Source organism: Stegodyphus dumicola, chromosome 10, assembly GCF_044657685.1.
Source record: "Stegodyphus dumicola isolate Sdum_Otavi_A_Nest chromosome 10, ASM4465768v1".
Lineage (NCBI taxonomy): Eukaryota > Metazoa > Arthropoda > Arachnida > Araneae > Eresidae > Stegodyphus > Stegodyphus dumicola.
This window is the reverse complement of record NC_140777.1, coordinates 178,588,122-178,614,330: the sequence shown is the minus strand read 5'-3', so window position 1 is coordinate 178,614,330 and position 26,209 is coordinate 178,588,122. Positions and strand designations below refer to the sequence as shown.

The following is a 26,209-nucleotide window of genomic DNA, read 5'->3' as shown; positions in this document are numbered from 1 at the left end:
GCACCATTTTATATCTGCTTGGTATTTTGTACCGGTTACTGGTACAGAAAACTTGAAGATGGGAATACATCCCCGGGCTGGGCAAGCTCGACTCAGACTTTCATCCCTTGATTTCCATTCCTTGGGTCGATAAAATGAGTACCAAGTTCGTTTGGTGACGCAAACTTTGATGACGTCATTCCATCCATCTACGTCACTTCCGGTTGTCACGCGTTCCAAGATGGCGCCGACCACGCCCCTTTTCTGTGACGTCACTTCCGCCTACTCAGGACCTGGGGTTACTACTGAGAGCTTTTTAGCCCAAAAAGCGTTACTCTATAAGATTAAAATCAAATCGATTAGGTGGATGGGGGGCTGCGCCTCTTTCTGTACCCTATAAGAGCTATTAATTTCGTTTCGGCATTTTGCATCGAAAACTTTAAATGTCTGTTTCACTTTTCAAATTGCTGCCACCAAATATTATCGCCCTATGTAATATTTAAATAATGAAGAATCTGCATAAATGCATGTATGTTTCTCACATTGTTATAAAACAACGCTATCTAGAGCCATAGAATTTTGAATAACGTACGTCTCCACCCGAATATGGGCATCTGGAAGCCCAAATTTGGAATTTGTTTTATAATCTATTTCATATTTTGTAAAGCATTTATGAGTTTTTGATTAAGAATCTCAAAGATTTCAAAGCGAACAATGGCAACACACACATAGAAAAAAATAAACAAATAAAAATTTATCTCCAGCGCGCGAGACTGTGTATCGGAAATTATGACATGCTGTTAAAATGAATTAAAGACATGCTGTTTTAAATATTTTGCGATATTGCTGCTGAATTGAATTTTATAAGAACATGATACTTAATAAATATAAGTAATACACAAAACGTTAGAAAACACCCCCTCTGAATAATCTGAAATATGTATAATATAATCCCCGCTTGGGATGGGTATTCTCTGGGAAATAGCATAGTAAATGTTCAATTTCCCTTACTAGTGGCGAGCGGCTCAGTCCGATTATTGCCTGTAGGCTTGAGGCACTGTCGGAAATTTCTGCCACACGCGAAAATTTTATCCAGCTACTCGCCCAATCTTTGAAACTAGAATTTTAAACATCCTCTGGCAGGTATTTCCTCACGTGCCAAAGGAACGGACACAAAAATTAGCATCTTTCTGAGTAACGAAGGCGAATGCCTTTAAACTACGTGATAACACTGAATTTAAGCTATCAATCAGTTACCTTACAAGGTATTTCTCCCGCTTTCGTAGTGTAGTGGTCAGCACGCTCGACGCGTATTCGAGAGCTCCGTGGTTCGAGTCCCGTCGAAGGCATTGTTGATTTTTTATCAAAAATACCTAGTGTCTCTACAGTGGCGCCCAAATTAAAAAAGGGTGGTGGATGATGATTCTTCACACCCAGGATTTGGCGACTGGGTCTCTTAAAAACCCCAATCGCCCTTTAAAAGGGGAAGTATACAAGGTATTGCTCCCGCCTTCTTAGCATGCCTTTGTAGTGTAGTGCTCAGCACGCTGGAGCGTATTCCAGAGGTCCGTGGTTCGATTCCCGGGGAGGACATTGCTCACTTTTTCATCTTTTTTGCTTCGAAATAACCCAATAGCTCTACAACCTTTCATAGGACTTAACATAAGAGAATTAATATAAAGCACCTTTTTGTAGTTGTTTCTCTGACATTTCCCGCCAATATAGTTTAAACTTTTACACTGAACTCTCTCGTGTTGACTACCGTCAGGGAAGGCCGTGATTGTCGAACCGTTTGTAATCTTCTTGGAAAGGGCACGCTGTATACTTAAAACATTATACTATGATACTCGAATGGTTTTGGTATATTTCTAAAATCATAGGGATTTACAAAGATGATTGCTTAAGTTAGAAAGTTGAATTTCCCCTAATCATCATAAATTAGAATTTCTTAGTGAAAGACAAATAAGAAATAAATCTTTCTGAAAAGTACCAGTACGCTCCAAGCAAATGAATCAGGGAAAATAAAATTTCTGATTAAATTCACGTATTTCCCCCGATGGAAATTTATAAAAAAAAGCGAGCGGTAGACAATCCGCCACAAATAAAATAGGATGCAATGAAAGGTGTCCATTCAGTAGTGTGATTAACCAAAAGACTGTCAGAACGGCATTACGATAAATTTGAAAAAAGAAAATAAATTGCGTGAATTATGTCACAACCGTACGAGTGTTATCTGCTACGGGAAGAATAACCTTCGTTTAGAATCCCTAAGAATGTAACACATTGTATTTATGTCAACAGTAAACAAAGTGATATCAGGGAGAACGTAAGCGTGGAAAGAACGTAATTGCTGATGTTTACGGCGTTCATTCGTCTGGTTCTTACAACACATTAAATCAATGGGCAGTGAGTGACATTAGTCAATGAAAACTACTATCCGATAAAATAAAGTAAATCCAAGTGCTTCAGCATTCGATGCTGATAAAAATTATTGTCAAAGTTTTGAATGGATTGATATGCCCATTAATGAATACACCATTACTATTGCCACTCACTGCAGAAAACCTAAGCGCTTTAAAATGGGCTTTTTCATTATCGCTCAAACTCCGCTCCACGAGATGGCCACTGATTTGCTTCCTGCGTCGTTGCTGGGAAAGGGTCTTATTTTCACTACCCTGCGATTCCACCGTATATGGCCTTCAACCGCAGTTCCAGCACTTTAGGATTTGTTTCTTGTTGCTTCTATTCCGTCTCAAGGCTCTGACTTGTTTGGTTAAATCGTCTATTTTAGTTTCCGTGCCGTGGGGTGTTCTGCAGTTCCGTCGTATGTGGCCTTCAGTACCACGTTTCCAACATTTTAGAGTTAGTTTGTTCTCACTCCTATTCTGTATCAAAAGCATTCACCTTGTCATTCAGACAGCCAGTGGATGAAGTGATACTTGATCCACTGGCTTTTGGGCTTAAAACACACTAGTAAAACTATTTATATTTTAATTCAGTGAGCAAAATTTAATACCAGCTCGACGAAACAGTACATTCACGAACAGTCTCAAGTGGTAAATGAAACACATGACAAATTTCATATGATAGTTCAGTTTTTAAGACAACAAATTGATAGAACAAACAAGCCTGACATGAGGCCTATTTCAGAAAATAAAATCATTCATTTCATTGAAGTTACAAAGTCTGAGTTTTAAAAGTTTTGCATTCAGTACGAAAACTTGGAATGTGACAATTATTAATTTAGGATTTAAATAAATATTCTTAGTGTTAGATAAATAAATAAAAAATAAATAAAACGAGTTCACCTAGCAGCAAGCATAATGCCTAGCGCAAGACTGCGATTTTCCCTAATGCTTGTAAAACTGCTAATAACTAGCAGTTTGGCAGTCCATATGATTAATAACCTTCTCTCTTAAGACTAACAAAAGATATGATACAGGGTGGGCCAAATAAGACCTATCAATGTTAAACACAAATAACTTTTTTATTTTCTTACATAATTATACTTTTTTTCTTTTTGTAGGTTATTTGAATTCTTGGAAATTTATTATGGAACCATACAGTACAAAACAACGCGTTCTTGTCAACGATTAATTGATATGATGCAGCGTAAATATCGGTAATATTTTAATTCAAGTGTACTGTTTGGTGCGATGTTATGGCCAATAGAGTTATCGGTGCATATTTCTTCGACAGTGAGAATGACAGTGAGAAGACAGCCGGAAACGATTCCCGGAGCTTCTTGCAGAACAAAGATTGAAAACTTTTTGCGGCCAATGGCCGAGCAGAATCCTTTTTTTTATGGGGATATTTAAAACACAAAGTGTATGTTAATAAATCAGAAACTATTAGACAGAATATTCGAGACGAAATGCTGAGCCTTCAACCAGAAACATTACGTGGTAATTTCCATAAAATATATTTAATATATGTATAAAACAATCAATCAGTACAAATGACTATTACAAGAGTTATCCTTGTTTAACATTAGTAGGTCTTATTTGGCCCACCATGTTATGTTGATTAATGCTATCGTAAAGGAATTCAGTGTGACATGTAAAAAGGAATATTAACAAAACATTTCTAAGATTAAAATACTGGTTTTCAAAAAGGTTTATTTGTTACAAGCATTTTAGGAGAATGAGCATCTTGTGAGGCTATTTTTGTCACAGAACATCGCATACATACAGAAATTAAAATTTGAGTCTTAAATAAGATTGTAGGCAATTACAAGCATTTTAGGAGAATGAGCATCTTGTGAGACTATTTTTGTCACAGAACATCGCATACATACAGAAATTAAAATTTGAGTCGTAAATAAGATTGTAGGCAATTACAAGCATTTTAGGAGAATGAGCATCTTGTGAGACTATTTTTGTCACAGAACATCGCATACATACAGAAATTAAAATTTGAGTCTTAAATAAGATTGTAGGCAATTACAAGCATTTTAGGAGAATGAGCATCTTGTGAGACTATTTTTGTCACAGAACATCGCATACATACAGAAATTAAAATTTGAGTCTTAAATAAGATTGTAGGCAATTACAAGCATTTTAGGAGAATGAGCATCTTGTGAGACTATTTTTGTCACAGAGCATCGCATACATACAGAAATTAAAATTTGAGTCTTAAATAAGATTGTAGGCAATTACAAGCATTTTAGGAGAATGAGCATCTTGTGAGACTATTTTTGTCACAGAACATCGCATACATACAGAAATTAAAATTTGAGTCTTAAATAAGATTGTAGGCAATTACAAGCATTTTAGGAGAATGAGCATCTTGTGAGACTATTTTTGTCACAGAGCATCGCATACATACAGAAATTAAAATTTGAGTCTTAAATAAGATTGTAGGCAATTACAAGCATTTTAGGAGAATGAGCATCTTGTGAGACTATTTTTGTCACAGAACATCGCATACATACAGAAATTAAAATTTGAGTCTTAAATAAGATTGTAGGCAATTACAAGCATTTTAAGAGAATGAGCATCTTGTGAGACTATTTTTGTCACAGAGCATCGCATACATACAGAAATTAAAATTTGAGTCTTAAATAAGATTGTAGGCGAGGAGGCAAACCTAGAAGGGGTATTCCTTCTGGCAACTGTAAATTGCAAATCAGTGCATCTCTAATTCCACATCGACAATAATGCAGTAAGCTCCTCGGTTGAGGGACTTCATCAAAGTCATCCAGCTCATATTTCCGAAACTCCTGGCATATATCTTCGTCGGGTTTCGGGATAATATATTTGAGCAATACGTCTCTCATCTCCTGGTATGAAATGGCAATTTCGGGACTCGATCTCTAGATGACGCGCAAAGCCTTCATATGCATGAAGAACGGTCGAGGCGACTCGGTGAGAAGCGCCTTAAATAGTTCGAGAATCATAATGTTTCTTAATTCATCCTCCTTTTCTGCTGACCGGAATAGTTCTGACTCTAACTCTAGTCTATCTCCAGGTTTCCTGAAAATAAATATTATCAATGATAACTTCATAATTCAGTAAATAATTTATCTATTTTTTTAATCAAAAGAAACACCTATTGTTATACCCAAAGTTTCTAACTCTAAAAAAAATAAAATAATAATAAAAAAAATTTAAAAAAAACTACATACAGAGACAATTTTATGCAAGTAATACATCTAGCACGAGAGATGAAATAAAACTTCTTGGACATTTTTATGGAAAATAACATCAAATATACAAAGGTCTCAGTATGTTTAGGGAAAACGGGGGCTTTGTAAAAAGATTTATTTCAACTTCACCCCTGCTTATCTAACTAATCAGTAATGCAAACAAGAATCGGACTTGCATTAAACGTGTCGTTTATTCGTGGAGGATAATTTTTTCAATTCGAAAAGTGAATTTCATAAGAGTGCCGCAAATGTTATCCCGAGGCACCATAAGCTCCCAATCACATTATGTTTCGGCTATGCCGGACTTGACGTCGAAAGGGACAATTCTCAGAACCCGCACAATTCCAGGAACCCCACGTAGCTAGGTTACCATTTTCACTTACTTCAAAGACTTGAACGCCAAACAGTAATCGATTATATCGCTCAGATTCGGATCGCGTGAACCTTTAGAAGCAGAACTTTCGTCTGATTGGTTGTCTGTACCCGGAACAGAGGTCCAGCCGAGACATTTTCGGTGAGGTTTGAAAAAATCCCGCGTAGCCGCAACATCGTTTCCGTAGCCAGGCGGAGCTCTGATTTTCTAGGAATCCTCCCGTTTAAACCAGTGCTACCAGATTATCGTTTCTCAGAAAAGTCCCGTCTAGCAGGGACTGTAGCCATGTGGGATATAACCTCTTAATGAAGGCTTGTGTCGTTTCGAAAGGTGGCCTAATCAAATAAGGGTGCGTACACTTTTATATGAGGCACCTTTCCTCAGTGGGAATTATTTGTTGAACGACTGAACATTGTGCAAAGTATTTTTCTCTTGAAGAGCGTTTATTGAAGTGTTTTATCTTTTTCAACAAACTTCCCCGCTGCTGAGTATCTTGTCGTGGTCTGAAGGCTCCCTTCCCCAAGGGGAAGTGGTTTAAAGTCAGCAGCTGAAGGTTGTTCCAGCACTGTGAACTCCAGGCTACTGGCTGGACAATGGCTGTACTAAAATCTCAAGAAATTCAGGCACTGTCTGTGGACTCTACTGCCTTACTAATAGATGCACGAACTATTCTAAGTTCATTAGAAGAAGAGTTTCGAATATTTTTAAAGGAAAGATTATTTCTATGGCATAATATATTTTTGACTTGTTGATTACACAAACTGTTGATAGTAAGATTCTCAAGGAAAGGCTTGAAAGAACGCACAACAGTATTGTCGACTCTTCAGCCTCTCACATACGCAGGAGTGGCAGCTCCAAAAACATATCCTCAGAGGATAATACAGAATAAACGGGAAAGATCTACTAGCAGAAGTAGATCTGGAAACTTTACAGTACTACTTCATCCAAGAAAGGGTGGAGTTACTTCCGAGGAGGCTAAAAATAAAATTGGGAATTCGACTGACCCTACCCAATTACATATTGGCGTAAAAAGATTCAGGAAAATCAATAAAGGAAGAGTCTTAATAGAAGCTAATTCAGAAGTCAAACAACAAAAATCAGCGTTAAGTCCTGTGAAAATTTTGTAAATATAACGCTGATTTTTGTTGTTTGACTTCTGAATTAGTATTTATTCGGCGTGTTATTGTGTCTTAATTATAGAAGCCCCAAACAGGCTTACATTTTGCTTTCTTAATAGAAGCTTTGGAAACAGAGGTTAAATCAAATGAACTGCTTAAAAATAAAATGGTGATACAACTTCCTTTTAAAAAAAGATCCGAAAATTATTAAAAATTATTACCTATAATGTAGATTTTAACCTGTCTGGAGAAGACCTTAAGACAATGATCAGAGATCAGAATATGGTCTTTGAAGATGGTGCCTCTGAATTAAAATTTCCGATGAAACGTCGAAATAATAAAGTACACTGGGTTGCCAGTGTAGATGCAAAGAAATATTGGGCCTTAATGAAGGTTGGTAAAGTTAATACAAGGTGGCCCCGCCTTAGGATTAAAGAATTCTTGAACGTAACACAATGTTTTAAATGCTCGAAGTATGGGCATTTATTTACAAACAAAATGCCAAGAATCCTGAATGTGTTCAAGATACACTGGTGTGCAAAAACTAAGGACGAGACGGTTTTTTCAATATAACTTTGTACAAAAGCTTTCCAAATCAACACATTTAATACCGTAAGATCCCCAATACGTAAGGACATGAGTAATGTAAGCAACACTTACTAAAAGAGAAATCAGAGGGATAAAAAGAAGCTTTATTGAAAAAGTAGCATGGAGCGCAATGCGACTGAAGGCCGAAACACCCCCTGTGATGGGTGTTCAGCAAGAAACATCCGGTCTTAAATTGGAGATATGATCTCCCCTGACTGCTAGACAGGTTTCACAGCGTCTGAACATGCTGAGAATGAGGGTGTCAATGAGTTGTTGAGGCATTGCTGCCCATTCGTCTTGCAGCGCCAATCGAAGCTACGGAATCGTTACTGGTGGTAAGGCACGAGCTGCCAAGAGTCTGCCTAGAAAATCCCATACATGCTCGATGGGATTGAGATCCGGAGATCGTGCCGGCCAATCCATACGTTCAATATCCTCACTCTCTAAGAGCTGTTCGGCAGCTACTGTGCGATGACATGGTGCATTGTCGTCCATGAAAAGGAACTGCGGACCCATAGTGCCTCTAAAAAGACGCACATATGGAAGAAGAATCTCGTTACAATAACGGATCCGTTGACTGAAGCTGCGTCGAAGATGTGAAGGTCTGTATGACTACTAAGCATGATGCCTCCCCAAACGAGAACAGCGCCACCTCCATACCTGTCCCTTTCAATGATGTTCGAGGGATGATTGCGGCTTCCCCGCTCTCTCCAGATGAGTATGCGATGAGAATCGCTACTCAGACTGAATCTGCTCTCATCTGTAAGGAGTGCTTGTCCCCATTCATTGTCTCTCCAATTCCGGTGTTCCCGGCACCACAGAGAACGCCTTCTCTGATGGGCAGGCGTTAGAGGTACACACCGTACAGGGCGTCGTGCAAACAGACCACCACTGTACAGTCTTCTGGCCACGGTAAAACGCGATATCGGTCGTCCAGTCGCCTGTGTCGTGTGTCTAGCGATTTCTCCCGCTGTCTGCCGCCTGTTTCTTCTGGCCTGTAAGGCAATATACCGGTCATCTGCAGCTGTGGTTCCTCGTGGACGGCCACTACTAACCCCCCGGATAGCTGTTCCTGTAGTTTGAAATTGTCTCCAAAGTCATGAAACAATGCTGTGAGCAATTCCGAACTCTGCAGCTACACTTGTCACGCTGCGGCCTTCCTCCAACTTCCCAATGATTCGACCTCGGGTAAAAGCATCCAGATGTCGTCTAACAGATTGATTATTCGCCATTTTTCGCTGAGGCAGCAACTCGGTGTGATTTTAACTGCTATACGGCGTGCAATCTCTTTGCCAGAAATACTGATCTTACACCGACAACACGCTTTATACTACTCAGACACTCCCCCATTACGTCTACCTGCATATCTGCGCATGTGCTACCGTACATCACCTTACTTAATCTCCTGATTGGTCTTTCTGTCCGCTCTGCCTCTTCGTTCAGCTGATATGCTAATTTTTCGACTTCGTCCTTACTTTTTGCACACCATTCTATGTTGAAACTGGACACAAGCATTGGGAGTGCAAAGCAACTCCGTGAACTATCAAGAAGCTAAGGATAAATACAAGCTTAGCTTTTATCATTCCAGTCTAGATCAAAATTGTCATTGTCATAAGCGACAAATGGATCTCTTAATGAGTCGCGTGAACTGTGGCTAGTACAAGTCATGAGAATTTAAGAATGTTTCAAATAAATTTCTATCACGTAAAGCTGCAACAAATGAGTTATACGTTAAGGCTAGTGAAAGGGAACTATGAACTAGCCCTGCAACATGAACCTTTTGTTGTGGATAAAAAAGTTCGGGGAATCCAGATGAAATTTCGGATTTTCAATGATGTTAAAAATTATCCTGAAGCAGCGACTGTTCTGTTCGGCAAAGCTCCAGCAATGCTTTTGTATGCCACTTGGAATATTGTGGCAATTAGAATTATAATAAATAATAAAAACACCGTTCTTATTTCGGTGTATTGTCGTCCGAGTGATGACTTGAACGATTATTTGCATCGTTCAAGTCGTCACCCGGGTAACAGAGTGGATATATATATCAATAGCTTTCTTGACTTGAATGAGGACTCGAAATAATGTGGAGATTCTAATGCCAAGAATTCCCCGTTGGGATCTGATTAGTAGTCGTCAGATTCCAGAGGCCAGGCCAAAAATTACTGAATTTTGTTCCATGAATAACTTGAATGTTCTTAACAGGTCCTGATAGCCCGGCTACGTTTTTCGGTACCAGAGGCGTAAGTTGGATACATCTGACCATTGTGAAATCTTCATTTGTTCTGAATTGGTTGTTTCCACTGATATCTCATGTAGTCTCATTGCTATATTGAGATTGATCTTTTGGCGAAGCGAAATCGCGCCAAATCTGATAACCTCTTGGCTTAAATACCAATCAATGCTTTTCGATCATTTATGTCTTAAAAATGGTAGGGGAAGGTAGCCTAATTTGTCCCGTAGCCTTATTTGGACAGCTATGATATACAAAGACTGATGACATCTGCGAGATTTGAGACAAGCATTTTTGTTACACGTAGATGTAGAAGAGGTTAATGCAATTGTGTTTGTAAAGAAAATCTGTTATTTCGACATAAGTGTAAAAGCAGTTAATTCGTCTAAACGTAAGTAATTACATGTCTTATTATACCATCACAAAACTTGCTTATTTATCTACAATTTGCAATTATAATTTTGCGAGGTTATGTTAGTTTGACGTTTCTGTACAATATCAAGCATTAAATATTCAAGTTTCCCAAGTTGGACCGAAAACATATTGAAACGGTATTGAACCGGTTCAATTTCGGCAACGACATTTTTTTTTTTTTTCATGGATAAATTGTAATTAATCCTAGAATGCTACCCTTCGAAAAACTTACGGGAATGGCAACCATTCGTCTCCAAGACGAAGTATGCGTAAGCGTGCTTCTTTTTTTAAAAGCTAATTGTAGAAATATTGCAGAACCCCTGTTTCACCTTCTAGTAGTGATGATGATGAAGATAGAAGTGATAACGAAAATAAACGATTTAGGACAGTTCTTGAAAAAATATCACCGCGACCAAAGAAAAATCCAAATCCAACTGGCCCTTCGTCTTCTCACAGTGCACCAATAGCCCAGAAAGCAGTGGAAATAAATCGCGGTTATACTAAAGCTTAAAAAAAAATCTGATGTGTACACCACATACATGACTTCCTTGTATTGGAATATCAAATTGGAAAATTAAATTATAGGCATTTTTTTTTTTTTTTTTTGCATTTCATTTAAACTTATTGGATTGAATTAAATCTACTTCGCCGACAGCGCATAAACCACAATAGAATAAATGCATTCTTTAAAATTCACTCTAGTATTTGTTTACCATAGCGACATTCTGGCGATAGATTCACTTAATAGTATAAATAATTATAGAACCGTTAACTTATATAATAATTATATAACGGAAACTAAGTTAACTGTTATATAATCCAATAATTATATAACAGTTAACTTATATATTTCGTTCATATTATAACTCATAATGCACAAAATTTATATCATTTAAAGAATATAATTATCTAATCGTTGCCACATGTTCTATTCAAATACTATAATAAAGCTAGAATGATGTATAAAAGAAATTAAGCAAACAAAACAAAAAAGAAACAGTTTTTCACAGACGATTGAGTATTTCTCATTTAATTAATTCAGTTCTCACTTCGCGACAAGGTAAAAATACATAAAAACTCAAAATATCCATATTAAAAATTACGAAGTAAATCTTAAACACTTATTTCCTCGAAAAAATTCCAGAAAGTATTAAGCATGATTTAATTGGCAATAATAAATGAAAGCGTTATCTTTGTTGTTGCGAAGCTAAGTTTCTCTAGATTGGCAACAAATCCACTTGTCTCCTGTTTCAAACGTAAACATCAATTGCCGTCATTAGAAAAAGGCTTAGCAGCACTTAGACAACTTTAAAATTGTTGATAATTCTAAAAATATTGCATACAGATTTACTAAAGGCATAAAAACCTTAACCGGAAGATAAGAACAACATAATACAATCATTTCTAAGCAAAAAATGTACAATTTACAAACATATAAGAGTAAAGAAACTGAGATCACTGAACCAACTTCTCAGAATATTGGCTGGCGTTCCCCACTGTATTCTTCAGCCAATATTCTGAGAAGTTGGTATCGTACTATATCCGAGAGGATTATCTTGTATGGTGCAGCAATTTGGGGGGAAAAATATCTCCTCACATATGAGTAAACTATTGCTCACAATACAAAGAATGCAATTATTACTGATATGCAGAGGATACAGAACCACTTCTACAGCAGCACTTCAAGTGCTTGCTGGTATACCACCATTAGACTTACAAGCAGAACGGGAATCCCTATTGGCAAGAGTGCTGAGACTGGATGAGAATGCAACATTATGGAATCAGAACTATTATCACACAGACTATGAAAAGCACAAACCAGTTCTTTTAGGGCACCCCGCAGACATAGACTTGTCCGATAGCATCCAACTTGTGTACGCATCTTCAAAAAAGAACAGCTTCAGCCTCTACACGGATGGATCCAAAACAGAGCGAGGCGCCGGTAGTGCATTTTGCGCTTTACAAGGGGAGACTATTATTAAAACATGGAAAAGAAGACTAGATATTAGAAATACAGTCTTTCAGACAGAGGTTGCAGCGCTAAAAGTAGCAATTAAATTTGCAGTTTATTCACTTAGATTCAGAGCAACAATCTTCAGTGACTCGGCCTCTAGCCTGGCAGCGATTAGAGGAAATAAAAGCAGGAGCTCTTATGTACAAAAGCTTAAAAAAAAAAAAAAAAAAAAATTCTTTTGCATTGCCCTTTCTCCTTACGTCCACACTTGGTCTGGGTTCCAGCTCATGTGGGCATCACAGGCAATGAAAAGGCAGATGAGCTTGCCAAATCGGTAGCTAATGATAAAAGCCTGAGAGAATATCCTGTGAAACTCCCAACCTCTTATCTCAAGAGAAGTACTCTTGAAAATTTATTATGCCAGTGGCAGGAAAGGTGGGACTCAGCACCCACGGGTAGAAGGACCTACTCTTTTTTTCCAAAAGTGGGAACTGTAGCAAAAGTCACGAACGGTGCACAGACCCACTTTTTTTCTGGACATGGACCATTCCCTACCTATTTAAAGAGGTTCCACTTAAGCGGAACAGAATTCTGTGAATGTGGAGAGGTAGGTGATCCAGATCACTATCTCTTCCATTGTGCATCCACCAAACCTTATCACCTGAGGAGACCAAGTGATTTATTTTGGCCACAATGGGCAGAAACAATCTGCAAGAATAGTATTGCTAAACGCAAATTGAATGAGGTATTAAAGTACTGTGCACAGAGTCATGCAGGCATAAACAGAGCGAACACTTCAGAATAATTGACAATTACTGCACACATCTGTACCTTGTACGCTCACAATTAAAGGATCATCTTAGGGTAAAGACTTCCTTGTGAATGACATAACATTAGCTTTATTACCATTGCAGAACCTTGAACTGTTCAATGTTTGTGTGATTTAACCACATTGGTGCATAGATTCTTAATTTTTCATTGTACACATCTTTGTGACTTTTAGATTACACTACAATTAATAAGTCTCATAACTGAAAGAATCATTAAAACGTATTGTAAAAATTACTAGTTATATAACTGTATCATTGTTGAATTGTTTCTATTCCATCATTGGCAGAATTATATTTATTTATTTACTCAGCATAGATGGAGACATAACCCATTGTTACCCCCCCCCCCCAAAAAAAAAAGGAAAGGAAAAAAATATCTTTTTTTTTTTTTTTTTTTTTTTTTTTTTTTTTTTTTTTAGAGTACAGAATATAAATTGGATTATGCTTTATGCTTGAAATATCAATGTTTAAATCATGTTGTTGGTAGTTCCACTGTATTTGCTAACTAGGAATGGTTTTGAAAAGTGTATTGTAACCTAACCTTAGCATTTTTTATTTATAGTACTATCTTTGGGTACCTGCATCAATAATGAATAACAGTGTATGGTTTGATTAACATTGTATATTATTTCTTAATTTTGTAATTATATGGCTAACTAGTACAGTGTGAATTGTAATCAAGATATAGAGCTACTGTATTTACAGTAATTGTTCAGTATATCTGTATAAGTAGTAGTATGAGGTTATGCGACTTTAATGCTTATATATTTTGTAAATTTGGTACATATATATAATAGAATCACAATGTATTGTACCCAATGTAAAATGCAATTCTAGCCGAGTTTGTACTTTTGTAGCTTATAGTACTAGAGTGTAAAGTTTTGTAGGCATTGTATTGTACTCGAAATTTTGCGATAGAAAAATTATCTAATATTATCGTATTATATTTATAACCAGGTTTACTATGTCTTGCATTTATATAGGATATTCTATGTCTTGCATTTATATATGATATTGTTACAATGTATAGTACTCAGTGTAAAATGTATTGTGGTCTAGTGTAAAACATTGAAGTAGTATTGTAGTGTAAAGGAAGTATAGCAACATTGCCCATGTTAAAGTAGTGTAGTATAGTTAGCAGCGTAGTAGTTAAAATAGAACTTGAGTTAACAACCAGGCAGTTATAGATACTAAAAACCTATGTAAAATAATGAGTGATTATGAAACCTAAGATTTTGAAATAATAAATGCTGTCGGATCAGCGAGTCATGATTAGACAGCATCTGCCAAGTGGAAACAAATACCGTAAGGCTTACTATAGTTAAGGGCGGCAGTCCACTTGAGCAGCGTTCAGCAGTCCTAAAAAAAATTTCAACGGTCTGAGGCTACTCGTTTCTGAGTTATGCGAGATACGTACGTGCGCACGTACGTACATACGTTCGTACAGACGCCACGAAAAATTCTCTTCAGAATTCATTTTAAAGCAGTTTTATAATTTTTTTGGAGGAAAGGAGTATTTTATTCTGTCCTTACGTACAGATATCACGCAAAAACATCGTTAAATTGCATTCGAAAGTGGTCAAAATGGATATTTTCGTTGAAATATGCTACCTAAAACTTTTCGCGATTACAATACTTCCTTTTTACTTCGCACAAGGAAGTAAAAATCAGTTCACCAAAGTTTAACAAAATGCAGAAACATAAAAGAAACTGGTGATTCATGGTTTTGTACTCGTATATTATGTGAAGAAACCAAGGAAGAGGAAACGATACAATGCATGAAATGTCATGCTTGGATACATACTCGGTGTGTTGGAGTTAGTGCTGCAATTAAAAGGTTCTTTTGTTGTAATTGCCGTTAAGAAAGCTCATGGTCCAATTTAGGAAACTAGCTGTCCAAATAAGGAAATCGGTTTCCTAAATTGAATCGATGACACGATTTTTTTAAATTCATTTTTCACCGTTATAAATATTTTTTAAAATTTAAGTTCTATTTTGAAGGTACATTTAGTGAGTTTATTTTCTACTACTTAACTTTTTATTGGCACTCCTTCCGTCCTTCTATATAGTGAAAAATACAAAATTGGTTCAAATTAGGCTACTCTCTCCTATATGATATTATGAAAAGTTTTAATATTGTTGATCCTATAAAATACATAGTTATTAACTTTCAAATACTTTAGGTAAAGTACAGAATCGCCCACTCATTTGTTTGGCGCTTTTTACAAGAGTAAGAATTGGATTTATGTCAATTTTCTTTGACTTTTTAAGTGAAAATAGGTCGATGTGTACATGGATAAAGTCAGGGGAGTGCGCAATGCCCTTTTTGTGCAATTATGGGAACTTTTTTTAAGTGAAAATCGGTCGACGTGCACATGGATACCGAGTATGTGCAATTCTTAAAAACGCGCCAAGCAGTTGGTGATTCTGCACTTTCCCCCTTTTTGTTGTTTTTCTTGAAGTCCTGTTTTAGATATTTTTGCATGTTTACAGGTTGTTTAGATATTTTTGCATGTTTACATGATCTATTTTTTGCATGTTTACAGAATTAATTCGAATTCGCAACTATCTAATATGGCGATATGATGAGTTAGCGATTTTCTAAAACGCGCGAAAACAACCGATTTGGCGACTCGGCAATTTTTTGAAAACGCGACAAAATGGACTGTAATATCCAGTTTTTCCAATAAATGCAATGTGACAAAAACTATGCAGAACATACATAAGCATTAGTAGCATGGTACACAAACAATAGCATACGTTAGGACAGTAAAACTGCGCGGGAGAATATTATCCATGGGTTAAGCACTGGAAGTGGTCTGTTAAAATTAGCAAGATCATTAGGATCATAATCAGGAATTTTGATGACAGGATTGTCAATTGTTTTCTGTTTTTCATGGAATCTTTTTGCAATCTTATAATTTACAATGCTTTTTGATGCATCTCCTAATGCTAGACATGTAGGGATGCGAGACAGTACCACCGAAGTACCGTCGTTTAATATTTACAAGTACTACCGTTTTACATTAATACCGCTTAAGTACCGCCGCTTTACAGTAACGTCGTTTCAACAGACTACTGTCTCTTGGTTAAACGATGGTGTTTCCGTCTCCCGTCAACTGCCAAACTGAAAATGATTACGCTACTTATTTTTGTATGAAAGCATTTTTCCTATTAGCCCAAAGCCTCGAAACGACATTTTGCGTTGAATCACTTTTCAAATTGTTGCCAGCAAAGATTATCGCCCTGTATTATATTTAAAGAAGTTAAATAATGATGAATCTCCATGAACGAGTGTATATTTCTCACATTGTGAAAAACAATGGTACCTAGAGCCATCCAAATTTGAATAACGTAACTTCCATAGAATATGGGCATGAGAAAGCCTAAATTTTGAATTTGAGTAATTATTTATTTCAAATTTTGTAAAACTTTAACGCATTTTACATTAAAAAATCTGGAGGATTTCAAAGCGAGCAGTGGCAACACTGTACGAAATAAAATACTTTTATCGCCGGCGCACGAGACTGTCTATCGGAAATTCTAAAAATAGGCTGTTTTTAAATATTTTTAGCCGAATGTAGCGTTAGACCAAATGCTCTCGAAAAGTGTGTGTAAATAAATAAATAAATAAATAAATAAATAAATAAATAAATAAAGGCCCCTTTGGGTGTGAAGTCGGAAGCTGTACTCTGGTGCTTTGCAGTGAAGCTATCTCCACCGTTATTGCCTGAGAGTGTGAAGAGTGTGTCGCTGATTGTTCCAGCGTGTTTATAGTAAGTCATCGACGACTGCAAAAAGTGTTATTGGAGCTGTCCTGATTAATATTGGCTAAATAAAGTATGTTTCGATACTTCATCAAGTGTCGTCTTATTCACTCCAAATCTACGAACCCCGTACGAACGTGAAGGAAGAGAAAAACGTATAAATATTTTTTAAATTTATTCTTTAAAAATATTGCAAAAATTTTCACCTTTACCTTAACATATCTTTTTACAAATCCCTTTAATAAGAAAAAAATAAGGAAAGAAATTAACTCGTTTTCGGTAATTGATTCCTTTGTGAAAATTATATGTAACTTTTTCCAAAAGCGTAGAGTTTATATGGATATCAATACATTAAGGATTGTTTCTCCATCTAATGTTCTTAACATGTTTATTCCAGAATTTTCTTTTCACACTGTAGCGCTTAACTTTATGAGTTTTCTATAATCATTCAATTTCTCTAATCATGGCAACTTTGCATACCTTCTGACAAGTAGTTATATTTTTAACCACTGTATTTTAATTCCTGTTGACTATCAGTACATTATTCACTTGTTTCACAAGCGCAACTTTTATTTTATACGCAAATCTACGTAAAATAGCATTAAAACTTCAGTTATGCGGAGCTCCTGATCGATTGCTTGTTTTAGATTGAATGAAATTAAGCTTAATGTTACTGTTAATTAGCTTGTTATTAATTTAATTATACATTTCTAATTAATTATGTTCAGATATTTCCAAGTATATTACTAAACTTTTACATCCCAATTTTTAATTTTTGGTTAAAAAAATTAGCTTTTATTTATTGAGAGGCCTGATTGATTATATTAATTTGCAGTACTATTTATCTAATTCTTTTACTCTAGATAAATTTTAGAAAAAATTTCTTAGCAAAATAATTTAAAGTTATTTACAATTTATACGTCAGTGTTCCAAACGCATAGTAATGTTGTTATAATAAATTTCATGCTAAGCTTTTTTTAAATTTAACTATTAATTTCTGCAAACATTTACATGATTACTTTAATTAACTAAAAATATTTTTAGCACACTTAACAGACTTTGCTGTGGAATAATCTTTTGTACGCCAGTGAACTCTATTAAATTTTCCTGTCTAGTTCAGATATTTTGACTAATTATTGATGTAATTTATTAAAAATATAATTGGTATGCTTTATAATTATTTAATTTATGATATTATTATAATAAATGAAAGATGTTTGTAATGCTAATATGTACGTTTACCAATACCTTTTATTTTCTTTTTTTGCTCTCGTATTTATTACTGTTATTCAAGTAATTAGCCTGCTTGTTAGAGATTTTTTACTTTACATATGTTCTTGTGATAGGTAATTCTATTTCCTTATTTTTATTTTCCTCTTGGCTACAATTGGCTCCGAAAAGTTAAATTGTAACCCTGTAGGCAACAGGGGGAAGAAATTTTGTTTCGCGCAGTTGGACTATAGCAGGACCGGGAGGGATTTTCATTCGCGCAGTTGGGTACACCCCTTCAAACACTCGTCAAATGTAAAAATTACCAAAAGGATAACAATGCTGCTATACTATACTGTCTGTCTACCAGAAGAGCTTCCGCCACTGTGTCTGGCGGGTGGCGGTCGTTATAGCAAAAGCTTTAGTATATTTCAAATAGGGGCGAGCCAAGGGTTGCTTTATTGTTATTTTGTTTTTGGTGACTGTTGGCTGAGGGGTAAAGAGTTATCATTCGTCTTCCAGACACCCCTACGGAAAATGGGTCAAGGCTCGTTTCTACGGCAACAGAAAGCTATAGACTAAGTCAAAGAATATGTATTGTTAAGAAGAAAAGCTTCGCAGCAGCAGGAGTGGCTCCATTTGAACGAAAAGGACACTGCGCATGCGTGAAATATCTGTCGCCAAAAAGCGCCAAAGCTCGAAGCTGATGTCGAAGTTGGAACAGGTTCGACGGTCATATTTATCAAGAGTTTAAAGCTGTGTGACTCCCTTTTTTTTTTCTACATATTGACAGATAGGTAAAGGTAAAGGTAAAAGTATGGGGGACACCAGCGATGTACCATAGGTCAACTGGTAATGCCTTCCCATACTAACTCTTTGAGAGAAAAAAAAAAGAAAAAAAATTGCAAGTTTTATAAGAATTTGCATAGACTGAAGCTTTACAAAAGGTCTAAAGTTATCGCGAAAAGTCAAAGAACGATTCATCTTAACCCGTGTTCCTCAATTTCCTGTACACGTGGCGAGAGGTCTAAAATCTCGACGAGGTACATCACAAAGGGGGAAATTCTCGCCAACACGTTCCGTCGCCAAATCCCTTGGCGAATTGTCCCTCTTCTTTCTAGCGGCGCGGAAGACAAACTGGTTTACATTACGTCTATGGAGCCTTTCCTTCTTTACATAGACTTTCTTTGCTAAAAGACTCTGTCGATGCACTCGACCAAAGAAAGTCTATGTATTCTTTGACTCGACGACCAACTCGGCGCTAGACTTCAGGACACTCGCTCAATGACTATCAGCTCGCTAGACGAGGCACACACACTCGCCCTCTCGACGAGGCACTCTAACTGACTGCGGACCAGCAGGGTTTACATAGCTTTCGGCTTGTGTTCGAGAACATTCTGGGCTAAACCGGTAAGAATTCGTTCCAGAAGGTTCTTCACCAGTCCATGGAGCCCACCAGCGGCCGAGCGGTAAAGTCGCTGAACACTGGTAGTTCGGTCCGAGGTTCGAATCTCGCGAACGGGCTGGCTGCATGGGTGTTTTCGTGGTTTTTCCCATGTGTAACGTGTATACGAGCCAGTTTCCCTTAGAAAGTCCTCCACGAAGGCATCCCTTCCCTTAGGCAGATAGCATTAGTGTGCTTTGCCATAATTAAATACACACACATACATACCATCAGTCCATGACATATCGCCAATTTTGTCGCCAAATTGGCGATTACTCGACAAATGTGGCAACCGTGCTTTCCCTTGCCATTTTATGGCAACCATTAAACTGCTTTGCGGGGAAGCCATCTTACCGCGCCTGTACATTTCGTAACACTATTTTTCTTCATGAACTGAAATTTTTACGATAGAAATTTACACAGTAAATAAGTACAAAAAAGTATAACAAAATTGGGGGGGGGATTTCTGGGATTAGAAACTCGAGTCGAACTACCAATGTTTAGTGACTTTTCCGCTTGATCATAAATAAACTTAAAATTACTTCAATGACTAAAAATGGAAAGCATAATACGGCAATATATTGCAATAATATTAGTGCGAATTTAGAAAATCCAATTTTTAGATTTAATAAAGAGAATTGTTTAAATTAAATTAGAACTATTTATCTTAAATGGTAAATTTGAAAATTAAAACCAGTCTGCTACCTAAGAAGATTTGTTAATAATATTTATTTAGACAAGAAACGTATTTAAGGTGAGCTACAAATCCGATATTTGATAGGTTGATTATGTATCAGTTTTGTGTATGTCATTAATCTATCAATTTTATTATTCGAAACTGTGATATATATATATATATATCAGCGACTAAAATCTACAACTTGGAAAGTATTTAATTCTTACAGAGAATAAAAAAGATCTGCCTCATCATTCTGTTAAGCATCATTAAGTTTTAAAATGAGTGTAAAAGAAATTCATTTTCACTCTAGCACAGGCCAGACTTTAAATTAATATTTGTTTTGTATGCTCAATTTTTTACAATATTGATAAACGAAGACAGAGGTTTGCAGTCTCAATAAAATGTCCCATTAATAGCGATAAATGACTTTTTGTAGCACCCATCTTCTTGGGAATTCAAGTTCTTAGAAAGAGGGGACAGGAAAACGTCGCGCAGTTCGTGGGTTAGATAAGAGGGGGGATCTTCGATCAACTTTCGCGCAGTTCGTACCCTACCGTTTGAAATAATGCTTATAGTTTATTCAGTTTATTGTAAAGTTTCAGGTTTCTTGTAAGTAATTAAAAAAGCTGCAATAAAAAATTATATGAATCAAATCTTGGAATAAAATACGAAAATAAGGACTTACCATCTTAGTCCGCTGGAACTCAAATCAGCAAGAGCCGTTGTTGGCCTGTATAGATTTTTGAAGCCGTAATTAAATAACACTGCCAAGTGTGCCGCGATATCTGTAAGATTACAACCGACACGGAAAGTGGAAAAAAATTCCTGCAGCGAAGCATTCAAATTATATTTTGCCTTTTTCAGGTGACAAAAAATGTATTCCATTAGGTTAGGTTCTTTTCCCATGAAGAGCCATACTTTAACTTGCCACAAGTCGCTGAAGCCAAGAATAATAGTCTTGGCCTTGACATCGGTTACAGCGTGAAAGAATTCTGCGACAAAACTGGAATCTGAATAATTTGTGTCGCAAAACATCTGCATCCATTCTCTGGCTATTTGCGGCATAAAAGACCTTAGCAGATTATTGCAGATGTCTTTCAATTCATACACAGTTCTATCCGTAGGAGAGTCAAAAAAGCACCTATTAAATATACACTTCCGTGCAAAATTACAGTAGGATTTCAGATGCTTTAAAAATAATCTCACAGCTGTAATATCCAGCTTCGTCAAAGACTTATTTAAAACGTACTTACTATAATCATAAATAAATACAGGTGAAGGACGGACACGGGAATCATACTCGATATACCAGGAAAGATGCGGATCAACTCCTAAAATTTCAATCAGTACTGTATTAGGGCGCGTGAGGACAGGATTAATATATCGATAGCCCTCATTAGGAAATGGCCCGAATCCCAGATCCAAAGCAGAAACTAACGTCGTCTTTCTTCTTGGATGGAATTCGGTCCAACACAAGTCCAAGAAAACCAATGAAGTGGCATCGACGAAATACATGATCCTCCTCTGGAATAAAAGGTAGTTTCGGGAAGAAATTTTCTAGAACTTGTTTCAGTATTTTAAAAATGCTTTTAATTCACTCTTACACTTCAAACGAAGTTCAAAGTTACACTCAATGACGTCTTCTGGGAAAATTAAAATTGATACTCTAATAAATATTTTGCATCGAATAACTCTGTCAAAATTTGCTTACTAATCGCAACAAAATCCTCAAATAAATGCCTATGTGTAAGGCGACAAGCCCAGCAATGGATCTGGCCGTTTTGTGTATGGGGGGAGGGAAAATGTCTCAAAGAAAGAGATTAACGTAGGTGGGCGAGGTGAAAGAAGTCGATGGGGGTGAAAGGAATGGAAATGACCAAGAAAAGAGGTCATCCCTTTAAGGGAATGGAACTTCCGTGAACCTGTTCAGGGTCAAAGAATATCTAAGGAGCTCCTTAGAGCTTCTTTGTTCAGGGTGTTACTAAGCTCAATAGATAAAACTCTTTTTCACAGTTGATTCAAACTCGTGTTTTTAAAACAATTTCCTCATAGTTTTAAATGAGAATTTGGGAAAAAAAAAAAAAAAAAAAAAAAAACAGGAGCTGGAATTATTTTTTAACTTCTACTTTTGCTCAAAGGTCTTCTTTAATAACACAGCAGCAAAGATACTGCTTGAACATGAAATATTGTTTTTTAAACTTATAAATAGCGGGAACCAGAGCTTTCCCTTTCCTGCTATTTTCCTAATGATGATGAAAATGAAAATTACTTATAAGGCAGACTTTCGTATGGTCTTTAGAACAGAAAGGATGTTGATTTTACTAGAACTTGAAAGAGAACTCTCTAACCCTGCATTTTATTAACCTCGGGTCTTTTTACGGAGGAAGCAGAGTCGTAGCTAGGGTTTTCAGGGACAACTGAAGATTTCGCGCCCCCTACCGGTTGCCAAGGATGGAAAACATTTAATTCTAAAATGTCGTAACATCAGTTTGGCGCCCTTTGGATTCTGCGCCCGGGAACTGATGCCCCCCTCTAGCTACGCCTCTGGGAGGAAGCAATAAAATTTTGCATAGTTACCGGATCCTGTTCTTTGTCTTGAATAGGTTACTAGATTTTTGATTTTCTCGACGTTTATTTCTTAATGTTTTTGCTTGCTTGTACGAAGTAAAGGAAGTATTGTAATCGTGAAAAATTTCGGTTATCATATTTCAGCGCATATATTCATTTTGACCGATCCCGAATCCATTTAGTCCACTTTTGCGTTCTGCACTTTGGGTTTGCATTTCTAGACATACCGACAGCATAAAGGGCTCCTTTTACCAAAATCGATTCTAAAGGGATTTTTTCGTGACATTTGTGCGTATGTAGTATGTATGTATCTCGCATAACTCAGAAATGATTAGGGTGAAACTTTGTATATGGGATAGCTGTATAACAAAGAAAGATGAGAAGCGCCGCATAGATCTTAGCCAAAGAATCTGCCAAAGATCCTTACAGATTCTTTGTCTTAGCAGCAGAGGGAGAAAAGAGCTTCTGACTCAAAACGGCGCGAACTCGTTATTTATAGAAGCGGTTACGTAATAAGCTCGAATGTTCTGGAAAGTACTATTCTAGGGGAAAGATCCTGAATTGCAGAAAGTTAATTAAAGGTTGCTGGTTCGCAGAGAGCAAAGCCGTCCTATTTTTTATATTTTACATCTACGCCTTTTTCTTCTTGAAGGGGAGGAATATATAAGAAAAATAAAGAGTATATAGCCATCGTATTTTATAAAGCCATCGTATTTTTTATATTTTACATACATATATATATATATACTATATATATTCCCACCCCCTTAACCGGATTAAAAATCCTAACCCGGCCTTTAATTTTGCAAACGGTGGTCATAGTCCTATACTTCCAAATACAGAAGTGTTTTAAATGAAAATATTCATGTTTCGGCAACGTAAAATTTAAAAATAACAGTAACAATAATAATTTTGGACAAACAACGAAATCTAACTGTTCATGCGGCCTAACGGCTCCTATGCTTTTATTTGCAAAAGTTTTATATTTCTTAAGAAAAATTTATAAGAAGTCAGTAATTCGAGGAAATAAGTTTAAAAAAAGTGCAGAAAAAAAAAAAAAAAGTTTATAATTTAATAAGCCGTACGAGGACATTATATGGTGTCCCACATCAGGTCTAAAATTATAACATTTATATATATTATAATTATATACAGGTAACCCTCCTATGACACGGTAGTTAGGTTCATAGAAAATGCTGTGTTGGGTGAAACCGTGTTGTACGAGACAGCCAGTACAAAAAGAAGGGTTACGTTCCGAAATCGTATTAGAAACAAGTATTTTTTTTTTTTTTTAATTCTACATAAATAACTTCAATTTTTATTAAAAATATAAATTATGTACAACACAAAACAAAAAATATTATTTCTTTGTCGTCATTGCTCAGTATAATCAACCGAGTACGTGCTTTCGGTGGAATGAGATCGCTTTCATTTTCAGAATTTTTTTCTTCATTTAAAGTTCCGGAACCTTCTTCCCTCTTTCAAAAATCTGCAATTTTACTTTGCTTACGAGTTCTTGCGAGGTCATTGTAAATTTCTCGATATGGAGCCATACAGTTTTGCAGTTCCCTTTTGAATTTTCGGCTTCTTTCAGCGGAAGGGCTTGCATTCAAGAGAAATGACTCGAGATTTTCAGCTAAGCTTAGGCTTTCTTTTAATTTTTTTACTGTTAAATTATTAATCACTCAATCTTCATCTGTGCTAGTGTCATGAGAATCGATTTGATTTACAGCTTCCTATGACATTTCCATCAAATCTGCTTCGTCAATTTGTTCTACCACGAATAAATCTTCAACGTCCTCAATAGCCGTATCCAGAAAATCTTCGCCTCCGACTCGCTTAGCAAGTTCTAATATGCCACCAGTTTCATTTTCTGACGATTCACGCACGTTTTCTATTTCAAATGAAGAGGGCAGTATCTTCTTGAATCGCGCATGTAACGTCGATGTTTTCAGTGACAACGATATGATGTCGATACAGTGCCTAATTGAAAATTTGGTATGCCATTCCAAAAATAAGCTTCGAATAGGAATAATATTTGCACACGTACTGTATTTCCTAGATCTGAAGAATTACGTTTACTTCCAGATTTTTTACCGTATGTCTGCATGACCTGTTTTTATTCCATTCATTTTGTTATTACTGATAGGAAAAATTGCAGTTACATGAGAGATTTGGAATACTGAAGTTCATATGAATGTTGAATAATGGGAACAAATCCGGCATTCTGTCATAATTGACTACGACTCTGAATAATAAAATTTTAAGAAAACATCAGTTTCATTTACGTGATTTAAACAAATGCATTTTCCAAAAACGTCCAAGAGATCTATCACAAGTGTCAACATAAACGATCTACAAATCTATTTTTAAGTATTTAAATAACTCATAAGTCGAAGATAAACCAAGAGAAAAAATGTCGAGAATTCATTGGCATTTCAAATGAACAACAAAGATAAAACAGTATCGAAATGTTCAAAAGAGTACCGAGAGCACACATATAGGAAAATACTCATTAAACTATTAAATGTGGGTATTAGTGTACATGTTTTTAAAGAAATAAATATTGTTACGAAATGTCAAGGCGCGGTGAGATGGCTTCCCCGCAAAGCAGTTATAGAGTTGCCATAAAATGGCAAGAGAAAGCACGGTTGCCACATTTGGCGAGAAATCGCTCATTTGGAGACAAAATTGGCGATATACCATGGACGGATGGAGAATTTTCTGGAAGGAATTCTTGCCGATTTAGCCCAGAAAGTTCTCGAACACAAGCCGAAAGCTATATAAACCCCGCTGGTCCGCAGTCAGTGAGTGTCTCAGAGTGTGCCTCGTCGAGAGGGCGAGTGTGTGTGCCTCGTCGAGAGTGCGAGTTAGTTAGTATCGAGTTGGTGTCTCGTCTAGCGAGTCAATCCCTGCGAAGTCGATCGAGTTGACAACCGGGCAGCGAGTGCCGAGTGGGTCGAGTGCATCGAAAGAGTCTCGTAGTGCATCGTCGAGAGAGCGTGTTGAGCTCCGGGAACGACTGAACCGAAGCGTCAGGAGCTGTGCTCTGTGTGTCGCCGAGTGCATCGCGAATTGTAGCGTGGAGTGTCTCAAGAGTACATGGAGTTGCGAGAACGACCAAGCAGAGTCGCGACCTATACTCAAGTGCTTTGCCGTGAAGCCGTCTCCACCGTGATAGCCTGGAGGCTGTGTCGCTGATTGCTCCAACGTGTTTATAGTAGATTTTCGACGACTGCAAAAAGTGTTATTGGAACTGTCCCGATTAATATTGGCTAAATAAAGTGTGTTTCGCTACTTCATCAAGTGCCGTCGTTATTCACTCATCTACGAACTACGAACTGAAATCTACGAACCCCGTACGAACGTGAAGGAAGAAAATAACGTAACAACTGGTGTCATAAGAAAG

At 36.7% G+C, this 26,209-nt stretch overlaps 1 protein-coding gene across 1 annotated transcript; it reads right to left on the bottom strand.

The window, feature by feature from the left end:
• Nucleotides 1-2,988: 2,988 nt before the first annotated feature.
• On the bottom strand, nt 2,989-22,010 carry LOC146995217 (uncharacterized). Its single transcript, XM_085825925.1, has 2 exons — nt 20,918-22,010; nt 2,989-5,453 (listed from the first exon to the last, which is right to left on the bottom strand). The coding sequence occupies exons 1-2, from the start codon at nt 21,745-21,747 to the stop codon at nt 5,294-5,296; spliced, it is 990 nt and encodes a 329-aa protein (XP_085682051.1). The 5' UTR covers nt 21,748-22,010; the 3' UTR covers nt 2,989-5,293.
• Between the last annotated feature and the right edge of the window lie 4,199 nt (nt 22,011-26,209).

What these genes read in the sequence shown, in the direction of transcription:
- LOC146995217 (XM_085825925.1), bottom strand. Translation starts at nt 21,747, where the DNA reads ATGTATTTCGTCGATGCCACTTCATTGGTTTTCTTGGACTTGTGTTGG. An exon ending in AGTTCCAGCGGACTAAGATG is followed by an intron (nt 5,454 to 20,917) that starts GTAAGTCCTTAT and finishes ATTTATTTTCAG; the next exon opens with GAAACCTGGAGATAGACTAG.